The sequence below is a fragment of the Nymphalis io genome, chromosome 13 (assembly GCF_905147045.1).
Source record: "Nymphalis io chromosome 13, ilAglIoxx1.1, whole genome shotgun sequence".
In the NCBI taxonomy this organism is placed as follows: Eukaryota; Metazoa; Arthropoda; class Insecta; order Lepidoptera; family Nymphalidae; genus Nymphalis; species Nymphalis io.
Window position 1 is genome coordinate 7,863,478 of NC_065900.1, and position 25,680 is coordinate 7,889,157.

At 31.4% G+C, this 25,680-nt stretch overlaps 1 protein-coding gene across 1 annotated transcript in view; it reads left to right on the forward strand.

The window, feature by feature from the left end:
- The window catches only part of LOC126772962 (lachesin-like), a 52,320-nt gene extending 40,231 nt beyond the window's left edge, over positions 1 to 12,089 (forward strand). Inside the window, exons 2-10 of the mRNA XM_050493567.1 lie at positions 2,375 to 2,478; positions 3,473 to 3,680; positions 3,925 to 4,080; positions 5,071 to 5,199; positions 8,808 to 8,945; positions 9,164 to 9,313; positions 9,555 to 9,623; positions 10,414 to 10,497; positions 11,689 to 12,089. Of these exons, the coding sequence (XP_050349524.1) occupies positions 2,375 to 2,478; positions 3,473 to 3,680; positions 3,925 to 4,080; positions 5,071 to 5,199; positions 8,808 to 8,945; positions 9,164 to 9,313; positions 9,555 to 9,623; positions 10,414 to 10,497; positions 11,689 to 11,771 (1,121 nt within the window). The 3' untranslated portion in view covers positions 11,772 to 12,089. The remainder of the gene's footprint in view (positions 1 to 2,374; positions 2,479 to 3,472; positions 3,681 to 3,924; positions 4,081 to 5,070; positions 5,200 to 8,807; positions 8,946 to 9,163; positions 9,314 to 9,554; positions 9,624 to 10,413; positions 10,498 to 11,688) is intronic.
- The last annotated feature ends 13,591 nt before the right edge of the window (positions 12,090 to 25,680 follow it).

Below are 25,680 nucleotides of genomic sequence, written 5' to 3' on the forward strand. Positions count from 1 at the left end.
ATATAAACATAAATATTAGTTATTGAATAATAGTAGAACAAATAGAAACGTGATTACTATTTATTTTATTCAATAGGTTATTAAACTGGTGGTAGGGCTTTGTGCAAGCTCGTCTGGGTAGGTACCACCCACTCATCAGATATTCTACCGCAAAACAGCAATACTTGATATTGTTGTGCTCCGGTTTGAAGGGTGAGTGAGCCAGTGTAATTACAGGCACAAGGGACATAAAATCTTAGTTCCCAAGGTTGGTGGCGCATTGGATATGTAAGCGATGGTTAACATTTCTTACAATGCCAATGTCTAAGAGCGTTGGTGACCACTTACCATCAGGTGGCCCATATGCTCGTCCGCCTTCCTATTCTATAAAAAAAAATATATAACTTGATTCTATATTTACTCATGGTTGTTTTATATTAATTGTATTTTACTTACAATCTACTTCCCGATGGTAATTACATTCTCGTTAAACAACCTACTGTAGCAAATACGCATCGTTGCAGAGATTGGCATCGCGTTTGAGTTTTTACCTTAATCGTTTTGTTCAGTATTCAATACATTTGTTTTTTAAATTCATGTCTCGTATAATGTAACTGACCAAATTTATTTTTATAAGCTTGTTTTGTAATACATGACATTAAATCATTTTTAAAACGGATTCAAAGAAATCAACCATCTGCTACTTATTATCTCGTAAAACCATAATTTATTACTTTTAAAGTCACTTGAAAATGAAATATTTTCGCAATTCAATTACACTGAGAGAGTTTATCACTTATTTAAGTAAGTCTCATACTGAGCTATCTATCATGCGCTGGATATTAGAAACAACATTTTCCGATTGTTTATATGTGCTCCGAGCTCTTCTTTCATTAGAGAGGGAGACGTCGTGCAGAGAAGGCTGTACTCTGTACAGCCAAGATTGATGGGCTCTGGATGGATTTGTTCTATTCGCGTTTACTCATCAATCATTCGCGGATATTTTTCCGTGTCTCAGGTTGTTTAGCCTAAATAGATTGTTGCAGGCTTTGAGTATCGCATTTATCGACATGTGTATCGCATTAACTTTGACGTTTACTCAATTATAAAAGTATAAGGGACGCATCATTTAACTGACGCCTTTCTTTTCTTTTAATTTCATTTATATAATAACTTATGAATGATTTTCACATTTATTATTATTATTAATAAAAATCACAAATATATTAAAAAATATCATAACAATTATAGTTAACAAACCGTCCCTAGAAAAGAAAAAAAATTTAAAATGAATACAATCGAACAAATTCACGATAATAATTGCTTCTTTGTAAAGATAGTATTGTTATATTGTATAATAAAGTAAAACTGTAATAAGGTTAAAGCATTGCAGCATTCATATTTTCTTCTTAAAACATTTGTATACAACTTTCAAAAGAGCTATAAAATTGTATTAAGTGGGATCGATGTCGGTTGATAGGCATCCTTTATGAGCCTACCATTGGTTTCAAACCTAAAATATGACCTACATTAACTTAAATTGTTTGTTACATAAATCTTTTGGCATAAAATATGAGACAAACATTAAATCCTTAATAAAAATACACATCTGTTTCCTTTTTTATAAATAATAAAAAAAGAAAGAAAAATAATATAACCTTGTGTTTTTTTGCTTGGAAACATCAATTTTACGGATGAAACATAAAAATGTGTGAATTGCGACACAAATACAAAACATTTTCATATTAACAAGGTTCATGTGCCGTCAAAGAAAAGATCTAAATAAATAACTAAGTATTTGTACAAGGCATTGTAGTCGACAATAGGCAACGTAAACTTTAAAAACGCTGAACTCGATGTAAGGGGCACACAGCATACAGAACTTGGCAGTGCTCTAGAAACCAGATAGAAACCTAGTTTGCTATTTTCAGTTAAATTATTAAATTACCTACGTAATACAGCGCATTTCCTAAGTAGCACTGTGCACCGATTATATGTAGTGCACTCTTTGTGATATATATAATATATGTATGTTATGAAGAAGATATTTAACTAACCTCGTTTTAACAAAGTTTATATTTGGGCGTTGGACTCGTTTTCATATACATCTACATTTGAATTTCACAACTACACACTGTTACCAGCTACAATCATTTTTTTATCTAAAAAACGCAGTTATACAAAAGCATTTACAAAACAACGTTACTTTTAAACACATAAACCAATCACAATTTCAATTTTACTAGTAGTAATCTGTATTGAATACAATTTTAAAAATAGAATATTTTGTATAAAAATAATTCACTTTGACTTTTATTTTAGAAATTTCAAAGCAACAAATAACGACAAACGCAAACACTGCACAATTGAATATTTTATTACTGACTTGTTGCAGAATCGCTGTTTCCTCGCTTCGTGGAACCCGTGCCTAACGTTACGGTGACGGTCGGAAGGGACGCCCTCCTTGCGTGCGTCGTCGAGGATCTAAGAGGATACAAGGTATCATGAACTAATTTCGATTATATACGATAATCGAAAGTAGTTAGAAAATAAACCAAAGAAGAAATGTTATTCTGAAGACGTTCGCGCTAAGTCGTTTTCATTCGTAATACAAGTAATAATGTGTAAATTATTAACATAAATATTAAATTTATATGCATGCGATTTCATCCCTAAACTGTATTAACTATAACTTTATCTTTGGAATATAAAATCAATCATGACAGACAGAGATAAATCAGTGTTGAACTAAGCACCCGCTATACAAAATTTAAAGTAAAGCCGTTTTAGTATTTTATCACTCAATATTTATAATTAAAAGATGTAACCTGTTACATACTACAAATGCATAGTGTTTCTATAAATATAGACGTGCATAGTTACAGAAATTCTATACAACTTCATTCGAGCGGCACAGGAAGTAAAGTTTTAACAAGCCAACTTAATATCACTTTGCTCAGAATGCACGATTCGCCAGTTATTAATCATGCAGGACGGCTAGTTAGTGAAATTGGAGTGGCATGTAGTGAGCTCAGATTTAAGTGGGATGAGGCGAATAAACCAGCACTGAGTTTTAGAAGACGATTTAATATTCTTTGACGAGTAAACAAGTCCACGCTCGCGCACTGCTCTGTAGCATTGTGGTCTGGAACAAAGAGATTATTGAATTACCTCATTGTGTGTTCTGAATCGTGAAATAATAGTGTAGAATATAAAATGACTTTTATGAATTTTTGTTGCAAAACGAAGCTAAGATGTAAAGGCACGTATTTGCTACTTCATTCATCAGATTAAATTTAGAAATATATTAAAAATCATAAGGTAACAGTAACAGAATGTAAAATTCTCACTGTTGGGCTTTGGTTACCTGTTTTTTTGAGGAGGTTTGGATCGTGGTTACTATGTGATTGTAAGCATAACTTTTTGTGAAGACGCTATATTAAAAATGACGTAATTTGTAAGGAAAATTAATTGTCATATTTATTTTACGTAGGTCGCGTGGGTACGTGTGGACACTCAAACAATTCTTAGCATCCATCATAATATAATAACACAGAATCCGCGCATCAGTCTGTCGTACAACGACCACCGCTCCTGGTACCTGCATATCAAGAACGTACAGGAGGTGGATCGCGGCTGGTACATGTGTCAAGTCAACACCGATCCCATGCGCTCTAGGAAAGGCTACCTGCAAGTTGTTGGTTCGTATAAAATACTAATATTCATTAAATCGTAAGATATTTGCGAAAACCAGACGAGTGCTTTATTGCGTTGTAAATCTTAAAACTCTTTACTGGATCTTGAGTTCTACTTGCCTTTTTTGTTAGCCGCAGCAAACTTCTTTTTAATGCTTCATAAAACAAGTTTATGTTTTTTTATAATATTATCGTTTTGTACTACAAATACATTTCGGGTACATACTATACGAGCTACTACTGTTTTTAGTACCACCCATGATTATCGACAACATGACTTCGACGGATATGGTTGTCCGTGAAGGAACAAATGTTACCATGGTCTGTAGAGCCACAGGTTACCCTGAACCCTATGTCATGTGGAGACGAGAAGATGGCCAGGAATTTAATTGCAATGGTGAATCAGGTAATAGAAATGAATGCCCCTCATTACATATTTTACCGCCAAATAGCAATGCTTATTGTTCTGTTCCGTCGTGAAGGGCCAAAGGTGGTAACCAATTACCATAAGGTGGGCCGTTTACCCATCCGACGAACTATTTTATAAAAACAAAACTTTTGTCATTTATAAAAACAATATTTTTTGTTATAAAAATCAAATCTGTTGTAATACCATAAGGAATTAGGTAAAATACTTCAAACAAAAATAACATAAAATATCCTCAAATCATTATGTTGACAAATCCACAAAATAAAACAGAAGAAAAAGAAAAAGACCGATAAAATACAAGCTCGAAAATCACGTAAAGAAGCGGACCACTTGAGAAGAGAGTCTAACCATGAATTTTCGATGAAATAAACGAAATACCTTAAAGGTCCTTTCGAATAATTCGAATTCCTGTAAGAAACGAGTCACAAATTTCCTTGCGACTTTAGGTGAATGTCTGAATCCAATGGTTCGGGATATCGAGCGACCTTTCGGCGAAATGACAACTTGAACCAATTGTTTCGTACAATACAACCAAATTGTACAATCTTCGCATAGCCGAAATATTTACAAGATTGAAGCGGTAGAGTGGAACTCTGCTTGTGTAATATTATGTTTCAATCTAACAATCTCATTACTTTAGAATTAAATTTGAATAGACATTATGTCCGTGAATTATCAAATTAATTACAGCAATTTCTAATCAAAGAGTGATTAATTGTAATCGTGGTCAAATTGTATTTAATAATCAATCCTGAATATTAGCAATTTATATTATATTTTCTTCAGGTCTCATATAAATCTCAATAAATTTTGAAAAATATATAAACATATACAGACAAGAAATAAATAACATTGGATGTTATTAATGCCACCTGGAGGCACTTACACACTTAAATGCCTTAAACTTTGTTGCTTAATGGGTTGATGTGGTTAGTGCTATATGATTAATTGAATAATATTTTTCAGTTAATGTAGTAGATGGAGAGAATCTAACTATATCTAAGGTATCAAGACTTCACATGGGGGCATATCTGTGTATCGCTTCCAATGGCGTGCCGCCTTCGATCAGTAAACGAGTTGTATTAATGGTACAGTGTAAGTAATTTTTGTTAATTATGTATGGATCGCTTTTCATTTTATACACATATTTAATTATATACAGGTGATTCGTCGAGGAGTATTTCCATATAGAAAATAAAATGAAATGCTGAATATTAAATAATATTTTATTTGATATTGAGCGTTTTACAATATTTAATTCGTATCAGGAACAATTCTTTTAGGATTTTTTTAATAAAACAATACACTGAAATAAAAAAAAATACATTTCATTATTTCATACCAGACATATATTTATACTCTGGGAATCTGTAATATAAATTGATGCTATCAATCATACAAAAGACAATTAATTGCAGATTTCACTTAAATCTCACAGCTATCTACATATTTAATTAAATTTAAAAACGGATGCCTTGTTTGTGGCAATAAGTATAATGAGTTTTAAAAATTTTTTGTCATAAAAATAGTACCATTTTATTCATAACAATTGATAACTTTTAATTTTTCCAACATGTATATATTATGACATAGATTGAAACCATGGACATTAAATAATGGGATCCATGTTTTCCTCTTTTTAGTTTTCATTCATAATTTTTATATTAGACAAAACTGTTGTCTTTTTATTTGCCATATCAATTTAAAATCTTAAATTTTCAATAAGTTAACATTATAGACTGGTATGAAATAATATTTGGAATCCTTCAATGGCATGTATTTATCCCATAGATTTGATTGATTTATGATCTTTAAATATACCGAGTTGATACTTGATAAAACATAAGATAAGTCGTATTTTTGATTACAATAAAAATACATTAGCGACATTGTCAATTTCTTGATGTAATATTGCCAATTTTTTTTGTATTAATTATCACTTACAATGCAATTTAGGCAAGGCCCACCATTTCATTCAATCATTAGTGTTGCATCATCACATAATTATTATATTAGTAATTATATTCTCCCAATTTACGAATTAAAAAAAATATAAATATTTTTCAAGCTCAGGATAGGAAAATAAAGAAACGGTATTTCAGCACTTCTAAGCATTCATGTCATCATGGAACAGATACTAAACAACCAACTGATCCATTACCTAGAAGATCACTGTCTAATTAATGATCGTCAGTACAGGTTTCGACCAAAACTGTCCACAGGTGATCTTCTAGCGAACGTAACACACCTCTGGGATGAAGCTATCGACAAGCATGGGGAGTTGTTGGCTGTCAGCCTCGATATCTCCAAAACTTTCAATAGGGTCTGGCACAGAAGTCTTCTCTCCAAGCTGCCGGCATACGGTCTGCCTGTTCAGCTCTGTACCTGCATAGCCAGCTTCCTTCATAAGCGTAGCCTCCGTTTCTTAGTTGATGGTTGCGCCTCACAATTCCATGTAGTGATTGCTGGGGGTACCCCATGGTTCTGTGTTTTCCCATACACTCTTTCTTTAAAGAACGCAACAAACACCTTTACAATTGCATCGAGAGATAGCAGCGCTGAGCGCTTTCTATCGACTGTATCACGGCGAGTGCACTGAGGAATTATTCTCTCTAATTCCTGCTTCCCCCTTCCTTCATAAGTCTACGCGTGCTGGCTCTCGATGTCACCTCCTAGCTTTGACATTAATTCCATTGCGCACAAAGTAATTTGGCAACTCCTTTCTTACTAGCTCACGTGTCACGTGTGTCCTCTTACAACCCGGTTTCCTTCAAACGAGGCGTGAAGAGGCATCTTGCGGACTGGCAAGACGGGAGCGGCTAGTGCAGAACATTTTTCCCGACTGTACTCACCGTAGTCGCGTTTGGACTGTACTACCACTTACCATCAGATGGAGTAAAGTTATTTGCCTCTCAGTCTAATATACTTTATATATATATTTATATATATATATTTTTTTGTAATTCAAATTTTCCACTCATCATCATTAAACGATTCAAAATTTAAAACCGAATGATCTCATATCATATGTGTACGTGACGTACCTTTATACGTGACCTTGGTACAATATTTTCCGCTCAAATAGCGTACTTACATGCTCGAAAAAGGAAACAATATATATGAAAACAACAATAAATAAGAACCAATAAATTATAATTAAAAAGTTCAAAAGAATAAAAGTACGACTAGACGTGCCACCGTTGAAAGAACCAGTGGGCGTTTAACGGAGATACTTTTAAAAGTACTTTTTTTTACCAATAAATAATTTTCTGCTATCGGAAACGATGATTATAAATATTATCATTGACGATTTCTAAAAATAGATGATTTGTAAGTTCTTAATTTAAAAATCGATTACGCCATCAACAATCGAGGTTACACCATATCTTGACTCACTGTATTTTTACTGACTAAGAAAGCGTTGTCTAAGGCTTTAAAATTAATATCATATTTAAGATTACCCGCACATACTTAATATTACTTATTTGTTATAATTTCTCATAAATTAGTACCGACGTATAGCAACTAACAGTGTTAATAATTTTAGGCATTTAACATCGCCTAAATCAATTCATAAGCCAGCTGATACAACGGACACAAGCGTATTATGTTTCATTTTGGTCTCTAATTAAGCTCCGATAATAGTTTATCACAATCGCGTATCATCATGTCATGATCTCTCAAATTAAAATGACACTTGAATACAAACATTTATTAAATATAAAATGAGATTTATAAAATGTATGCTCTTTTTATTTGTTTTAATAAGTCTTTAATAAATCACTTGTTTAGTATTTTTGTTTTAAAATACGTTCACGTAAGTTATAGTTAATAGTCTTGGATATATTATGTCTAAAAATATATGTATCAAGCTATAAAAACTCTATTTTATATACGTTTTTATATAATATAGTTTAATAACAAATCTCCAAAACAAATAGGTACGTACAATTAAAGTTAATAGTGTTATTTAGATTCGATCATATAGATTTGTCCCATATTCCAAATTGTACAAATATCATTTTCTCATAAAGTAATATATCTCTCACCCTGTTAACTCAGCCTCAAATTCTTCCGTCGGTAGAACGTGAATGTTTTTATATCGTGTTCTTTCGGCGGTAGTGAGCGTTCGAAAATATTATTTTTCTCGATGCGGGTGTCGTTAACGAGTATTTACGATGGGAAGGCGTCTACCTGACAGAGCCTTCCGCTGTAACGGAGGTAATTGCGGCCAATTAGAACATTATGCTGACGTGAATATGGCACGGACTCTGTAATAGCTATATGTTCACCGCGCCCGCGCTGTCACCTCTGTCGCGTCATCGGCCCGAAAGCCAATGAAGCGATTTCCTTACCCCTAATTCACATTCCGTATCTTAGCACATTCATAGCTCTACGTTTCTTATAAGATATACGTAAAATGTTCACGTAACTTTCACTCGATTAAGCGATGAAACTCCCTTATGAATTCATTGTCTTATTCCATTATAACAATGAAGATTGAATTTTCAAGGTAGTGTGGCCATTGGCGATGATCAAAGTAAAGTTAAAATTTGATATTTTTAATTAATAGATAAGGCATATTACTCAATACAAGTTTATTTAAATAATAAAAATTGTAATAATCTTTAGTACAATATCATCATTGAATATATTTAAAGCTATTAAATATATTGATATTGAAATGTAATGTTTGTGTGCAGTCCCGCCGATGTTATCGATCCCGAATCAGTTGGAGGCTGCATATGTAGGGCAGGACGTTACGCTGGAGTGCCACACAGAGGCCTACCCATCCTCTATTAACTACTGGACCACGGATCGTGGAGATATGATCATATCTGGTTTGTATCCTATTCGTGGAAATGAATTACTTTACTTTAATGAACTAGCTTATATAGGCAACCATATTTGTTTAGTTTAAATAAATTATGTTATGTAGCTTTACATTCAATTCTTCAAAAAATTCTGTCATATAACGATTCTTAAATGCTTATAAGAGCCTACTCGATTTTTTTTCTCACAAATATATGATTTAATTAAATAAAAAAATATTTTACAGGCAACAAATATGTAACAGCATTAAACGACGATAGTTATAGTCGAAAAATGAAACTGACTATACGTAAAGTATCGTCCAGGGATTTCTCATCTTACCGATGCGTAGCTAAGAACTCCCTCGGCGAGACAGATGGTCTTATTCGACTTGACGGTAAGCAACAATTTTAACCAAAACAGACACTATAACTTACCTTGTTGATATATTTTCTATGAACACGTACTCTTCTCGAAATAAATTTCAAGATTTTATTATTGATTAATTTTATAAATGGGATTTTTATAGTTTCATATTCATTCTGATAAATTACCGTTAGTATTTTAAATTACATTAGTATATATGGGATATTATTTAAGAGCCAATTTATTATTTTTGCTTGTTTCATTTCGCACAGAAATTCCAGCTCCATCAACAACAAGTACTACAATTAATTACGTCCCGACATTTCCTCAACGAAAAAAAGGTAAATATAACAAATAAAATGTATAACCAATTATATAGGAACTAATTTGTTTTCATAAAATCTGCAATAAGACACAGATATTCGAATAATTAATATTTAAACAGGTAGGAACATCAATGAAACCCTTTCAAGTACGGTGATTTCAGAATTAATTTTTCATGTTCATCCTCCCTTCTGCTTATTGGAAAATTTAGAAATTCAATATAGGCACGTAAACCACGGTTAGGAGACTAATACCAGTCAAAAGTTCTGTTGGCCCCACGTGCCTTTTATACATTCATCGTTGGCCTGTAGCTGCCGATCGAGAAAGGTCGATGGTTGATTCTGTATTTATTGGTTTTGCCGCCGTAGCTCAATGCTTCCGTACAATTGGGTCGTTAGTAATATTATTGTGGGAAAAGCGATTTTGTTTGCTCTTTGACTTTCAATGTACATTTTTATTGTTACAGATTTGGGTTTTCCTCTATATTCTTTGATACTATACGTTATATTAAGAATTGAAAGGTGCCTTTGTTTCAAAATTTCTCTTTCCCTCGTTTTGACACGACACTTTATCTTATCTATTATCTCATATAAGTGTATTTACGTTTTATTATTCTTAGAATACTAGAATAATAACAATATAAACTTGGCGTTTGTTACAGACGTCGACGGGAAATACAATCCAATCAATATTACAAAACAAAAAATACGAAATAAAGGCTTTATGTATTATAGCTTAAGCTTTTTATTCATAACAATAATCTAATCAGTATCTGTATCATATACGAAAATGTTTTTTTTTTCTAAGGTAAACACAAGAACCGATGGCGAGATAGTTCTGCAGAAAATAGAGTAATAGGAGATTACGAAGTTGAAGAATGGAAAGATATCGGTATGTTAAATTTAACATAAATCGTTATGATCTATAAATTAACAAATAAATTAACTCGTATCCTAGTTTTTTTTACAATAAGTGCTATAACTTAGTTTAAAGGTTAATACCCAGACTAAATACATATAACCTCTTATCTTAATTAATAACAAAACATTTTCATGCATCGTATAACTTAATATAAAAAATCAAAGGAAATTCTTGTTACTCGAAACAGATTGGAGGTAATGTAAACAAGCTAAGCTTCTTTTTATATACTTTCTGAAGATACAACCGCAAAACTTACCACTACTTCTATCTCTGAAACTTATTAGTATTACACAATAACGATTTTCATTTCTAGCAATATAATATTGTCAAAATCTTAGAACACCAATGTAAATTATAAGCTTGTTAAGACTCGGAACGCTATAGTATTATTATCTAGGTATATGTAAGCATTTTTTTAAAACTTACATTTTTTCATATTTAAATATATTACCAGTATTTTAAATAATAACATTCTATTCGACAGTAATAAATATTTTAATGTCGACACGAGGTAATAAATTGTACCTCGCTAACGTTCATTGAATTGTAAATAGACAAAAATAAACACAATTTACAAAAATACTTGATATTGCCAACTGTTAGTCTTTCCAAAAGGCATTTTATGCAAAGACAGAGTTTACGTTTTTGTCTAATTAGAAAACCGCCTTCGGGTAACACGGGTGAATTGCCAGGTGTTAATATTAAGCTATACTCAACGGTGAACCTTAAATAACCAATGGTAAGTAGTCATCTCCGTCCATATACATTGGCACTTTAAAAAATATCAATCGTTTCTTACCACGCCAATGCGCCAATCGTAGAATCTCTCCTAGGCCACCCTTCATACGGAACACAACAATACTAAGTATTGTTGTTTAGCGGTAGATTATCCAATGAGTGCTTACCCAGACGGTCTTGCACAAAGCCCTACTACCAAATTATTAGGGAAAACAATCGAAGCAAAACAACAATGTAATATTATTTCAAAATACTTTGGTAATATATTCACACACGTTACTTATACTCCGCCCCCGTTGGCTATCTAACGCAAAAATATTTTTACAAATCGTATTAATAGTCATAAACTTTAACATACAAATAAACAAGATGTTGTTATATAGAACGAATGATAAAAATTAATTAGTTTTTTTTTTCCCACAGATTATGAATCAACTCAATCGTCTAGTTCTTCTAGCATTCATGGCTTCATATACAGCACTTTTGCCGTGGTACTTCTTAGCTGACACGTCGTCGAAAACTTCAAAAAACTCTTGTAGTGCCAATTGATTGAAGTGTCTGTAAAACTAATTCTGTGAACAAGAAAGTATTTTTCATAGTTGTTATTCTGTAAATAACTACTGTAAATGTATGTGTAACTGTTTCTGTTTAAAAATAATTCATTAAACATCGAATATATACTTTGTTTCAAAACAAGTTTATATCTGTACTACTGGGTAAAGAAACTTATCCACATATATGTCGGTACCTAAGTGCGGTTTGTAATTTCAGGGCATAAGTGAAATGAATTTCCTAGACAAGAGCAATTATAACTTAAAACGATTTTCAACTAAGCTAAGTTATGGTATAATTTTAATTGAGATTATTGTAATGAAAGTTATTTATTCTGTAAGATACCAGTTTACTTCTAGTTTTATATATTTCTTATTATCATTACAATGACTAGATTTTATTGAAAGTAGATGTTAATTGATTCGTATCTTTATAAAGACTGATAGATTTTACGGTATTTGTGCCATATCTGGTTATATATCGAAATTCCAATAAATGTACATATAAGGTTGTTGTAAATATTAATTAAAGATATCGTTTATTAAATATATCATAACAGAAAGACAATATCAAAGATGAAATGCCATAATTACTTAGTTACGGGACAAAAAAACTAAATTACTCATACGATGTTAATTCACTTATAAAATATTTTTTTCTGAATCGGTGTTAACTTTTTCAACTTTAACACCATTCCAATGCGGGTAGAATACGTTCTAAGCTTCTCAAACAGAGACAGAGACTTAACCCAACAGTGGCAAATTTAAAGGTTGTACTTTAATTTTTTCAGTGTCAAAGGTATAACTCTAAGCCGCCAAAAATTAACCGAATATATTTAATAAAAGCCCAACAAAGTTTTAATTATTTCAAACTCGTTTTTAAAGTCTTCAACGAGAATATCGATATTGGAATAATCTGTAAAACAACTGGCATAAATTTAAATATACATGGTATTTAAATAGATCTATCAAAGAGCGTGGATTTCGCTTAAGAAACTAACTAATTGTATTTTATTTAGGAGTTTTTTATTATGTTTGTTTAAGTTTAAATACAAGTATATCACACCAAATAAAAAACTTTTCCTGTCGAAATAATTAACATGTTAATATTTTATGATCGACTTAATAGTTTTAATAAAACCTTTATATTTTATTAAGAACCGTTAACTTATAAACATTCCCTAAAGTCGCGTGTCAGTCGCATGCATCAAATAAAATGCTATCAAAATTCGCTTCAAAGAAAACTCTTTTAACTATATAATGTGTAAATAATAATTCATTCCGTTCTGCAATAAAGACAATATGGCGTGCTTTGTAAAATAAACTCCTAGTCTCAAATTATAATAATAGTTAGTTGTGTACAGTTATTGTTGTATTGAAATGTTTGGAAGTCCAAACTAGAGCATAGAAAATCGATAATATATTTCTTAAAACTAGCTTTTAATTGAACTATAATACGCTTTTGAGCTAACACGGAAATAGCTTTCAAGGACATTTAGAAATTCTAGCATATATTACTGATATAGTAAAAAACCTACATTGAATCGTTTGTCATGCTTCTGATATAGAATGTTAACAGTAGTTTACAAAACATATTTCAATAATATATACTCCTTATTGTGTAAATCCTCATAGATATTTTAATTTTAACAAAATGTTTAAATTTTTGTGCTGTTTGCCTAAAAAATATCAATAAATGTTATATGTAGAAATTTATAGCTGTTTGTACGTAGATTACCTTCGCTAACAAATCCATCATCACATTCCATAAAATATGAGATGTAAATAACAAATAAACTTGTTTAAATTAAATAATAGTCGTCGTTAGTCGTTTGTTTAAAGTTATAAATAAACTTTAATAAAAAATTGTATTATTTTATAAACGCAATTTCTCTGATGCAAAAAATATTCTTCTTATATTGTACTGAAAAATATAAGCATGATCTCATCTTTTTTATTTATTAATGTTAGATTTCTTTTATATTAAATTCAGAAAAAAGTTGAAGAAAACGAAACATTTAAAAATATTTTCTGCAAGCGAATTTATTTACATAAGAGCAATGACGAATACCCTCGAGGCATCTTATTACAGTACGCAAACACTATTCCCGCGACCTACTTACGATAATAGAAACTAACACTTTAAAACTTTCATTTCTTATCTGTCGCATCTCGATGATACCGAATGCAGTGTCGGCTTCCAGAAAATATGAGATTTCAAGCTACAAAATTCTATTGTTTCCAAAATTATTGCACATTTATTCCTAGTGGAACTTGTTTTGCATAATAAAATAGCGAAGGTACTTGGCTGCTTAACTGACTATACCAAAGCCTTAATGCACTTACGCCAAGTCATGACGTAACTGACGAGTTGGAATATAACTCTGCTCATTTTTAAATTTAGAAGAAGTATCGTAGAGTTTTATTTATAACTGAATACGATGACAGCCGCTGCCCGAGGGACAGAAGCCTGTCGTTCCTCCTGAAACTAAGACTTTTTTTATACAACTTTTACCGACGTTTTGCTGAGTCCATACCATGTTTGTTAGTTCTCGTATCAGTGAACTTTTTAGGTAAGCTCATATGAAAATTTTGTCAAGGACTCGTGAATACTGAAACGAGTAAAAATTCTAAAATTATTATAATTTTTTGTTTTTGTTGAATCGTTTAAATGAGAGATATGATTGAATGTTATTTGAATATGCTAATATACTAATTTTTCTGCCCATCTTCGAATAATGAACATATTAATATATTTAATAACTACCGGTTCGCACACGGCTTTGCCCGCGACACAATCATAAATCCCGAAATAGTTATTTATTTAGAAATAAAAACCAGAAGCTTGTATATAAAATTTTATATATTTTACTTCAAAAAATTTAGTTGTGCCTGTATTTGATGAACTATCCATAGATAAATTAAGATTACAAAATAATTCAAGAACTTTTTGCTAATTAAAATATCTTTGTTGTGTTATTAAAAACAGAATAATTCAACTTTCATTCGCATTATTATACTTATGTTAATGTTAAATAACATTAATGCTGGAAATACTTGTTAATATACTCTCTCTCACACATTATAAGCGATTACAATAAAAATACTTTGAAACTAAGATAACCCACACCACAGGCATTTATTATTACAAGCGCCCTACAAGATATTGATTTTATGCAAAATGCAACTAAGTTTCAAGCCGTGAGCGGGTTGCACCATTTTAGCCATAAACCCCGCTTTTCTACCTAGCAACACCGTATGCTTTATTAGAAAATGAGCTATTAATTTATCGTTCCCACTTATCAGGCTATCAATGTATAGATATCCAACATTATAAAGTTTTATAGCTCAATGGCATCTTATTCATTCGCGTTACAAAATTGTTAAGATTTTCTCGTAAGGTGTAATAAAATATCTTTAATATTAATATTAAGAATATATCACAATATATCGCTATAACTTACAAGGAAATAAAATACGCGCCTCACGAAGGTTCAATCAAGCAAGAAACATTTCGTTTTTTATAGCCGATAACATCCCATAAAGAAAAGGTATAAAAATAATAAGGCGTCGAGAGGGAGAATAAAACATAATAATAACGCCCCGTCAAAGTCATTGTCCAACGGCCTCGTACGTTTTAAAAGCTTTTAACTGCTCTCCCAGATAACACATACAGCCGTAGCTATCTCTGTGAGAAGAAACGCTTTTGTACAATTTGAATTTCACGTCCCCTTCAACGGTACAATCATAAAGAAGGATATCGATGACAGTTACAATTTTGTTTACAAGGATTTATCGACGGCCGAGCTGTCGCTGAACAATAATGTGACGATTATTGTGTCCTGGACTTTCTGGAATTGGTAAGTACCTGCCATTTTGTCATAATTAAATTTTTAAATCTTTATAATATATGTTTTGTATGGCAACAATTATGAAAATGAAGAATTAATATAATTTAGTGTTTGGCTCAGATTTTTTGTCGTATCATTTCATATAACTATTCAAAAAAAAGTATAGAAACTGTTTGTAAGTTATAGTAAGTAAATAATTAAATTTATATGTTATTAAACAGGTAATTTCAATATTATGATCGTTAGTTAGGAAATTAGTTCTAAAACATTGTTATGTACAAGCTCTGTCCTTTAGAAAGGGTGACAAACAAAATTAGCCATCTAATAGTATGATTAAGTCGTCACTCAATACCTATACAAGATAGCACTGCAAAAATAAAAAACCGCTCCTCTACTTTTTTTGTATATGTCATTAATATATATAATTAATTGACTTACTCACCCTTCTGCTGAGACACAGTAGTAAAAACTGTAATTTTATTGTTAATATCCACCCAAACGAACCTAAACTAGCCCTACCAATGGGTAAAATACCCATGCTAATGTTTAAGAATTCCTAGAAAAGACCGAATTTTGTAGCAAAATCGTACAAGACAACGAACATAGTAATAAAATTTTACATTCAAATATTAGTCTAAGTAAAATTATCGTGTTTTTGCTAGCAATTTTTTACGCGCATGTAAGCGTTGTGAAATGTGAATATACAGTTATATATAAATACTAAAACTGGGCATTTATAAGTTAGTTTGTTAACGAAATTCGAAATATGAATTATAAAAAAATATGTATGTATTTCCCTAATCGTTCTGGAAAAACTATTTTCACTCGCTATTTTTTTTAAAAACATTACTGAAAAATTGATCTACCTTATAATAAAAATACGCTGCGAATGATATACCATTTTTCTTTTAAAAGTCTTTTCGCTGGTACTTCACCTACATTTGTTACAGATTTTTATCAGAAAAATAATTTTATGTCCATCACATTAATGACGAAACCAACACCAACATTTTTTATGACTTCCAACCATTAAAATAATCACTTCCTTTTCACAGTGCATTTTAAAATGAACGAACATAGGTTTGATGTGATTGTATCCACTTAATGTATAAATTTATAAATTATTTAAAGAAATGTCATGTTACGCTTATCTTTGTATGTTATTAACTTATGTGTTGACAGGGCTAAACAAAGTATATGCTTTAGTAGCTGTGATATTTACGAAAAAGTTTATAACATTTCGGTTTTAAAGTGTATGGTGGTATGTGCAATATGAAGAAAAATATCCCAGTGCTAACCGAAGACCTCTTCTTTTGAGGACAAGAGCCTCTTTCACCACGCTGCTACGTTGGTATCCACCAAACCACATTGGATTTGAAAAACTAAATCCATACAAGGTTTTCAATCGACACATGCAAATTTTTTAACGTTCGATTGACAACGATTATCTTTTAGCATCCACGAGGTGAAATATCAACAAAAATTAGGCTTATAAAAATTCAGTAGTGCTGCCCAGGTTTGAACCTATAAACGTTTTTTCATCTTTTGTTTAAGCATATAAACATAGCCTTTATCTAGTTTTTATATTGTGTACAAGTTACTATCGAAAATATCAATTTCTGGGACAGTGCCAACTTAATTTGCAAGCAGCACAACCTAATGAATAACGGATAAGGTTGTTGTAGAATTCCATATACATAATCTATTTAGCCATTCAAATAAACAGGATAATCGTGTAATTTCTGTACTAAATATAATTTGCACCGCGTTTCCCACCTCGGGCGGAGGTAAACGTTTAAATAAGCTGGAAGTATTTAACTAACTAACCATAACGAATTATTAAACGAACTCGAGTTCTCTTTGTATAAAAATAATGTAAACCGTTTATTTTAAGACATACCAGTTCATTTTTACTATTTTGTTATATGAAAATTTAATAATTAGTGCTAAACGATTTTTTTAAAATGTTTTCTCTTTGTTGAGAACTGAGACTTGAGACAGTCTTTGTCTCAATTTGTGACCGACTGATTATTTTTTTTATTTAATTCTGTAGATTTTAGCAATTAAAATAATATTCCTTCCGCGCGAAATTTAACGTTTTTAGGCTAAACTTATTAGTAATTATTCCTCCATATTAAAGCTGATCTGATATGTGATCTTTAGATAGCTACTATTCACCAATGTATCCACTTCCAGATCGATCAATTATTCTAATAAAAGTAAAACAAAATAGAAAATCGTTCTGTGTGTGTATAAATGTGCGTTTTATATTATAATTAATAATTATTGTTGTAAAATCTTCTATCTTAAAAATTACTGTAATATAAATATTTCTTAACAAAGGAACCTTACTCATTTTTACCATTTTATGACACATCGTCTAATGGCAACGGTGTATGCCGTAACGTCCTGTTTGTACTAATTGGAAACTTTACACTGAACAACGAGGAGTTCAAGCGGACTTATCATTTTGTAGAAATATGTATTCATAGCAGCAATAATCATATCTGAAATATTCAATTAAAATTATATACAAAGATATACGTTTTTTTTTTATTGCTACTAATAAGATTTAAATCAACACGCTATGGAAAATACTCACACTCCCTACACACGCAGTTAAGTTGGTCAAACACATCCCTGGACGAGGTAGCTCGTCAGAGTTCTCTATAGTTCTAAATCTATAAATTCATATGAATATACAATTTAAGCATGGACATTTTCTCTCTTTCCTGTGCAATATATTTAATCCATAAAACTGAAACAAAAACAATTTCTTAAAAGTAAAAGTTATAAATAATTTTCTTTTATTAAAAAAAAACTTTATTGACTAACAGACTACGCAGAACAAAAGGCGGACTTAATACCTGAAAGTATTCTTTACTAGTCAACCTTCATGCTAATTAGAAATACACGAAGGCGGTAGGTACTAAAATTATTTAGATAATTTTAAAACAAACACACATAAGCTTGATGTAAATATAGACATTATAGAATTAACATATATTTAAACAAAACAGCTTATGAAAAAGATCTAAGATACTAATTAAATAAAAAACAAACAATTTTATAGTACAAGCAAGAAGAATAAATAAATAATAGCAATAGATAAGGAATAAACTAAGGTCGTGTTTTAAAAAAAAAACTCCCTGACGATGTTTAAATGTGAACTTGATGGAAGCCTTTGTGATGTCTATTGGGAGCTTGTTCCAATGTCAAACAGCGTAGACAGTGAAAGGATCGAAAAGAAAAGTAGAGTTATGAGTAGGATCTGAAAGTGAGAGTCATTTAAACTGTGCTAGCAAATCATTTATTCTTAGCCTAAAATCATGTATCGTAAAGAAATTTGAGTTCTGTCCTTGTCAAACAGAATGTAGAAAAGAAATAATAATTTTATTGTTTTTTCGAACAGCTATAACTCATTTTACTTAGCTTTAATTATTTTTGCTCTCGTTTTAATTATCAAGATTGTGGTTAATATTTAGTTCTCTCATTAAACACATTATTAGATGAAAATATCAAAAGCGGTATGAATTGCAGAAAAGGATGGCAACAGATTTGATGGAGTAACAGAAGTGTCATTTTTTTTAATTCGCTGGAAAAACGCATTTACACGTTTACCCCACATGAAGTGGGAACCCTCCCATGTGGGATTCGCCGGCACCTGGAATTCCAATGCACCGGAACACCCACTAAAAAACCAGCGGTACCCTCACCGTCTCTTCGGGGGCGTTACGGGATCGCTTGTACATACCGCGACGCTACGAACTGAAGTGTCATGGTCGATGGTCGGAATCCACACTTGTGTAGAAACGGTGTTATCAATAATACGTCCCATAAAGCTTACACCACTTGCGTAATAAAAGTATCCTGAGACTGTTTTTGATTTTTATAATAAGCATATAACTATATTCTGAGGTTAATTTACTGGACCAAACAATTTTAATTATTCAATCTTACGCTATGAATCATAAACCAAAATGTTGGCAAATTCCCTTACCATACGTATTTTACTTACTCGTATTCGATTATGTGTAGCTAATATTTAACTTATATTAAAAACCGCTCGGTAAAAAAAATTCATTGTTAGCTTCAATTAATCTTAACCTTAACTAGCACTCACGTTAAGTAATAAAAAGTGTAAATGTACTCTAGGGTCAACTTTATAACATTTGTAACAAGGCAGTTAAGTGAAGTGCTGTTTCCTTACTCTCTCCTAGCGCGGCTTACTCGTGAACTTGGCATAAGCTTCTAGTTTTATTTTTCATTTACCATTTCTATCCAGCTTTGGATACCGTTCCAAAACGGATTGGTAAGAAGAGACGCGTTTCTGCTAAGAATTTGTTGTAAAATCGAAATAGCTACAACGAAGTTTCGTCTTACAACCTGATACGGTAAGCTCTTTAGTTTTTTCTTATAGACGGATCTATTGAAATATAATAACTTTTTCCATAAAGATTGCATAAAGCCTAATACCCGTTGGTATTACTTATATATATATACTTAAAAGAGAGTTATTAATTTGAAATTTGCAATGAAATTTTATTTAAATAATTTCAGGGTATAATCGCAGTTACACCCTGCGATTATACCCTGAAATTCAAATCATTAATGCTATAAACTTATTTCTGATCAAGTTGACTAAATGATAAAATTACTAATGTTTATGATCTGAAATGTCCTTAAAAATGTAGTGACATAATAAAAACGATATTAATCATATTCTTACGCAATTTATGAAACGAGGGTGTCCTAATTGCTCGCAAATGACAGAAGAAAGGTGGCCCGGCCAGGACCATTAATACTTGTTACATAGAAACATAAAAGGAATCATTCCCATCTTTCTGGAAAAATTATGTATTCACCCTAAGTAATATTTAGTAGCATCTTAAATCTAGATACTTTTAACTACGGCAATGAACCGTTTCACTACTTACCACTATCCCACGTTTGAGGGTATTAAGATAAATTTCAGTGAATCGATTTCTGGTACAAGTCACGCTACAAATATCCACTTTTGTAAAGCATAAAATATAAATATTTAAAAAATGAAAAATATGTAATTAAAAATAGTATTTTTAATATTCATTCAAACGCGCGACTGCAGACAACACAGCTCTAATTTGAAAGTCTGAAAAAGTAATACCTATTGTTGTGCCCTTAATACGCAGAGACGACAGTGAACACGTAATAGTGGCGTACCTTCGTTTTTTCTACCGTTTCGCATGCAAAACGGTGTTTTAATAAAAGCGGATCACCGCATCCCGCCTGAATATTGTCGCAGATATTTCAATATTGGTAGGATTAGCAGCCTATTTAAACATCACTCTCAATGCCCCACCCGCCATATTGGAATACAATTTCATTCAAAGCAACCCTTGAAAATATTTACTGAACGTTTTTAATTTCGTGCTACGCATTATTGGTATATTTTTTATCTAAATCGAAACCGCCATGCGGTATTTACTTTTCATTTAGTTCGCTATGTTACGTATCACTTTTAAACAAATACATGATACCAATTATAATCTTGAATATTATTTTTCAGCTTTCAGCTTATTGCCGTCCACTTCTGGACGAAAGCCTCCCCCGTAGAATAACAACCATTCCGTTTTTGATCAGCCCGCATCCATCCCATACCTGTCACCTTTTTCAAATCGTCGGTCTACGAATGCCGAAGTGAATTATGACAAAGAAAAATAAAGTGTTTCCAGGTACATTACTGACAACATAATTTTAAACAATTTTTTTGAATTATTACAAATGGATTTAAACTTTTTCAACCAGGTCAACCCATGATTATTGATATATTATTCGTTTCACGTTTCAATTTAAAATTCCGATCACGTTCAAAATAGTAACAATCTAAATTATTTCATAAACCTATGCAAATTTTTCTCAAAATAAACGAGTAAATAATTATGTACGTTTTAAAATTAATCCAACGACACACCAAATTAATTCCTCGGGGTTTTATAATGAGTTTGACGAGAACCATGCATAAACTACATCCGTCGGGTCCCGAAGCGCCATTTATCAGGACCGACGCCGTTTCATAAACTGTCTATCGCGTTGTTATCATATCGCGTGACATTTATTGTTTCTATTCCATCTCAGACCACCCTGATTAAATAATTAATGCCTAAGCGAACCTCTATTGTATATACCTCTAAATATTAGAAACCGTAAGCTTCATTTTAAGCTGAAATATTTTAATTGAATTGAAAACGTTATTTTCACATTTTATTACCAAGGTTATATAAAGAATTGTTGTGCTCGCTCAGGGGGCGAAATTCGACCATAATTATTATAGAAAAATTAAACGAAAACATATATGAATTTGTATGTACTTATCATATATGTAATAAATTATCTATCAATCTACCTTGAAGCTAAATAATCAGTACAAATATAATACAAACTATTTGTCTTATATTTTTAACCGTATTTTATGCAGAAAGAAATTTAAAAAAAAACATAACATGACGTCATATCGCCGGAGTAAATATAGTGTGGAAATATTGAAATAATAAATTTATATTTAATACACGGATTTTTCATCGAAATCCTCGTTTCTGTAAAATATTCTGGATTATAATTTACGATATTGTTTCGCTCTGACATGGGTACCAGAATGAATAAACGAATAAGAACACCGAACAGCCCACCACTCTAACTCCATTAATCAACAGTAGGCCCATTTCATAAAGTGACATTTTCATTGTTATGACGTCCTAAAGTTCCTATTTACTTATTTTATGTTCATAACTTCACTCGTAACTAAACCGAGCAAGTCTAATAATAAAACCACTAATTAGTTCCGCTCCAGACAATGTATCCTCATATGAGTAGATGAGAGTCTCATTGTGAACAATTTTTCCAATATACGGTAGTTTTCTCATACAAAACGTGTTACTTGTCTGAATAACATTTGACATAGATTTGAAATCAGATAGATCATTTGATATTCATATCAGTACTGTAAAACGAATTGAATGCCGGCAATGTTTTTCGAGATTTCGTTTGTATAAACTATAGTTATAAAAGAAATTATATTGTAGAAGTCATATGTACACTAATAATAATCTCATAGAACAATTTGAACTATAAATACAAATATAACTAAATAAAATTATTGCTGCAATTTATATGCAGCACTTGCTTTATTATAATATAATAATAGAGCCGCATAATTTGGCACACTAAGCGGACAAAATATGCGGCAATTATATTATGAGTCTCTAAATAGTAACAGCCTGTAAATGTCCCACTGCTGAATTCAAGGGTCCCTTTCTTTTTGGAGAGAAGGCTTGGAACCAAGTTAATCAAGCTGTTTTAATCTGGTTTGGTAGATACACATGTGGTAGATTTTCACGATGTTTTCCTTTACCATCACGCACGAGATGTATATCAATCAATCAAGCACACGAAAATTCAGTAGTGCTTGCCGGGCTTTGAATTTTCAATCTTCGAATAACATTCCGGTGTTATAATAATAATATCCTAGGACATTATTCACACACGGCCATCTCAAATTAAGCAGAGCTTGTGCTATGGAAACCAGACAACTGATATACTGCATATGCTACTTTTCTTTTGTAAATACATACTTATATAGATAATTACACCCAGACTCAGGACAAACAGACATGTTCATGCACACAAATATCTGTTCTGGATGGAAATCAAAGCCACAACCTTCGGCGTGAAAGATAAGTATCTACCAACCACGCCAACCGGCTCCTGTCTATTATTCTAACCACCGAGCAATGAACATTATAATTGGTGTTGTCTTGTCTCTACTGTATTTGTGGTGTTTAAGATGTTTTTTTTAAGTATTAAGTTTAAATATTTTTTTCAAACTGTGAAATTTTGATACTTTTTATTATTTGTTTTAAAAAGGATTAATAAAAGTGGCGAAAACAGTGAACTAATTTTATTATATATTTTTATTTAACATAAGTTTTTTTATAAATAAATTGGGATCTAAAATGGGTATTGTATCTGTATTGTATTATTTGCGGACTAAGCACTTTCTCTCCAACAATGGTATAATATTTTTAACCCGTACCAATTAGATAAATAGTTTTTAAGTTAATCCGAAACAAACTCATAACTTACATCTTGTATAATATTATACTACGTAGAAAATAATGTATTAAAATAAGATTCTTTGAAATATTTACAAAGCTATTCCTCTAAGTAATTACATACATTATTTCTCCATAAAAAGTAGATTTATAAAAATTTACAGTGTACACAAAACTAATTTAGGGAATTGGGTTTTCGGGCACTAAAATTACATAAGTTTCAACATGCAGAAAATTTATTATAAATGTATAAGGAAATTAGTGCATACTAATAAGTTGTTATTCTGAGTCAAATCTAGTCTAAGTCAAATCTAAGTAATAACAAGTTACAATACTAAAAATTATATACATATAAAGTTTCACCGAACCTTAATCATATGCAATCTTACTTAAAAATAATATCACAAACTGAAAAGGCTTTCGTGGCCATTTCATTTTGCAGCCCAAGGCACAGGAAGCAAAATGCACCATCCCATTTTCCCTACGTAACTACATTGCTCGCTTCGAACAATGAAATGCTTTTAAAACATGAAACAACATGATTCGTATAATAACATAAAAATAATTTGTTTGAAATATAAAAATAATTTTATCGACGCTTTAAAACTATCATACTGTATACCTATGTATACATACATAGCATTTATATAAATAAGTACATATAGTTATGTTAGTGTAAATCAATAGAAATTAAAGTGTTCGCTACGTTTGTCTGAATGTATATTCGCGCTAATCTCAGAAACTACTGATGACATGGTGATTGATTTGCGCAAAACGTAGAGGTTTATATTATATAAAAATTAACTTATGTAATAACATTATTTATCAATGAAGTTGACAATATAATATGTTATTGCCGCAAAATCTATTGAAGTTATTAATATGAAAATAACGTCGAATTGACATAATGTAAATAAGTCTACATATTGATATTAGCTCTTTATAACAACAAAGAAAGCCATGTAATAAAACTTTAGCTTATGCAAGTTTTTGGGTAAAGAAATTTGAATCTATAGCAAATTATCTTAAGGATAAAGCCTCGGCGAATATTTGGTTCTTGATGTTATTACTATATTTATATATAATTCAGTGGTGCTTGCCCGGGTTTGAACCCACGATCATCGGTTAAGATTCATGCGTTCTAACCACTCGGCCATCTCGGCCTTCTCCTCCAAAAGGAGAGGAGGTCTTTGCCCAGCAATGGGACATTAATAGGCTGTTACTGTTACTATTCTATATATAATGGGTTATGCATTTCAGCTAGATTAAACCGATTAATCAGTCAATGTTGTTTCAATTATTTCATTTTTACAATTAATTTTCATATGAAGAAATACGTTGTCGACATTATGCTTAAAATCGATATTCAAAAGCTTAGTACGAACTGGACAGGGATTCATAATCTTACGTCCTTCTTAGGGAAAGCTAAATTAGAAGACATATTTTCGCCGCTAGAACCTTTAAATATCTCCACTATAAGTATCTTACTGGAAATCAGCCAAAATAAAGTATTTTCATACGTTATATGCGTCGCTATATAATTTGCTTAAAATCATCTTATTCCAACGTCAGCAGAAAGTTCAATATGGTCAAACTACTTATATATCTTGTTTGGACATTGGACATCCTAAGATGCCATCTACACAATATTAAGTAAAATAATGACACCAACTGAACAATCCATGAGTCTCATGAGGATACATAAATATTGCAATTGCATAAAATATATGTACAATTTATAAAGACCGCTTGGTTCCACATATCTTATCGATGATACGTAATGTTAATAATGCAAAAATGGGTGGATATTATACACTTCAAGCTATAGGTGGAAAATTTATATTTATTGCAATATATTATGTAGACCTTCTACATAATATATTGCAATACATTTATATGTATGGCGTGGCGTGCACCATGTAT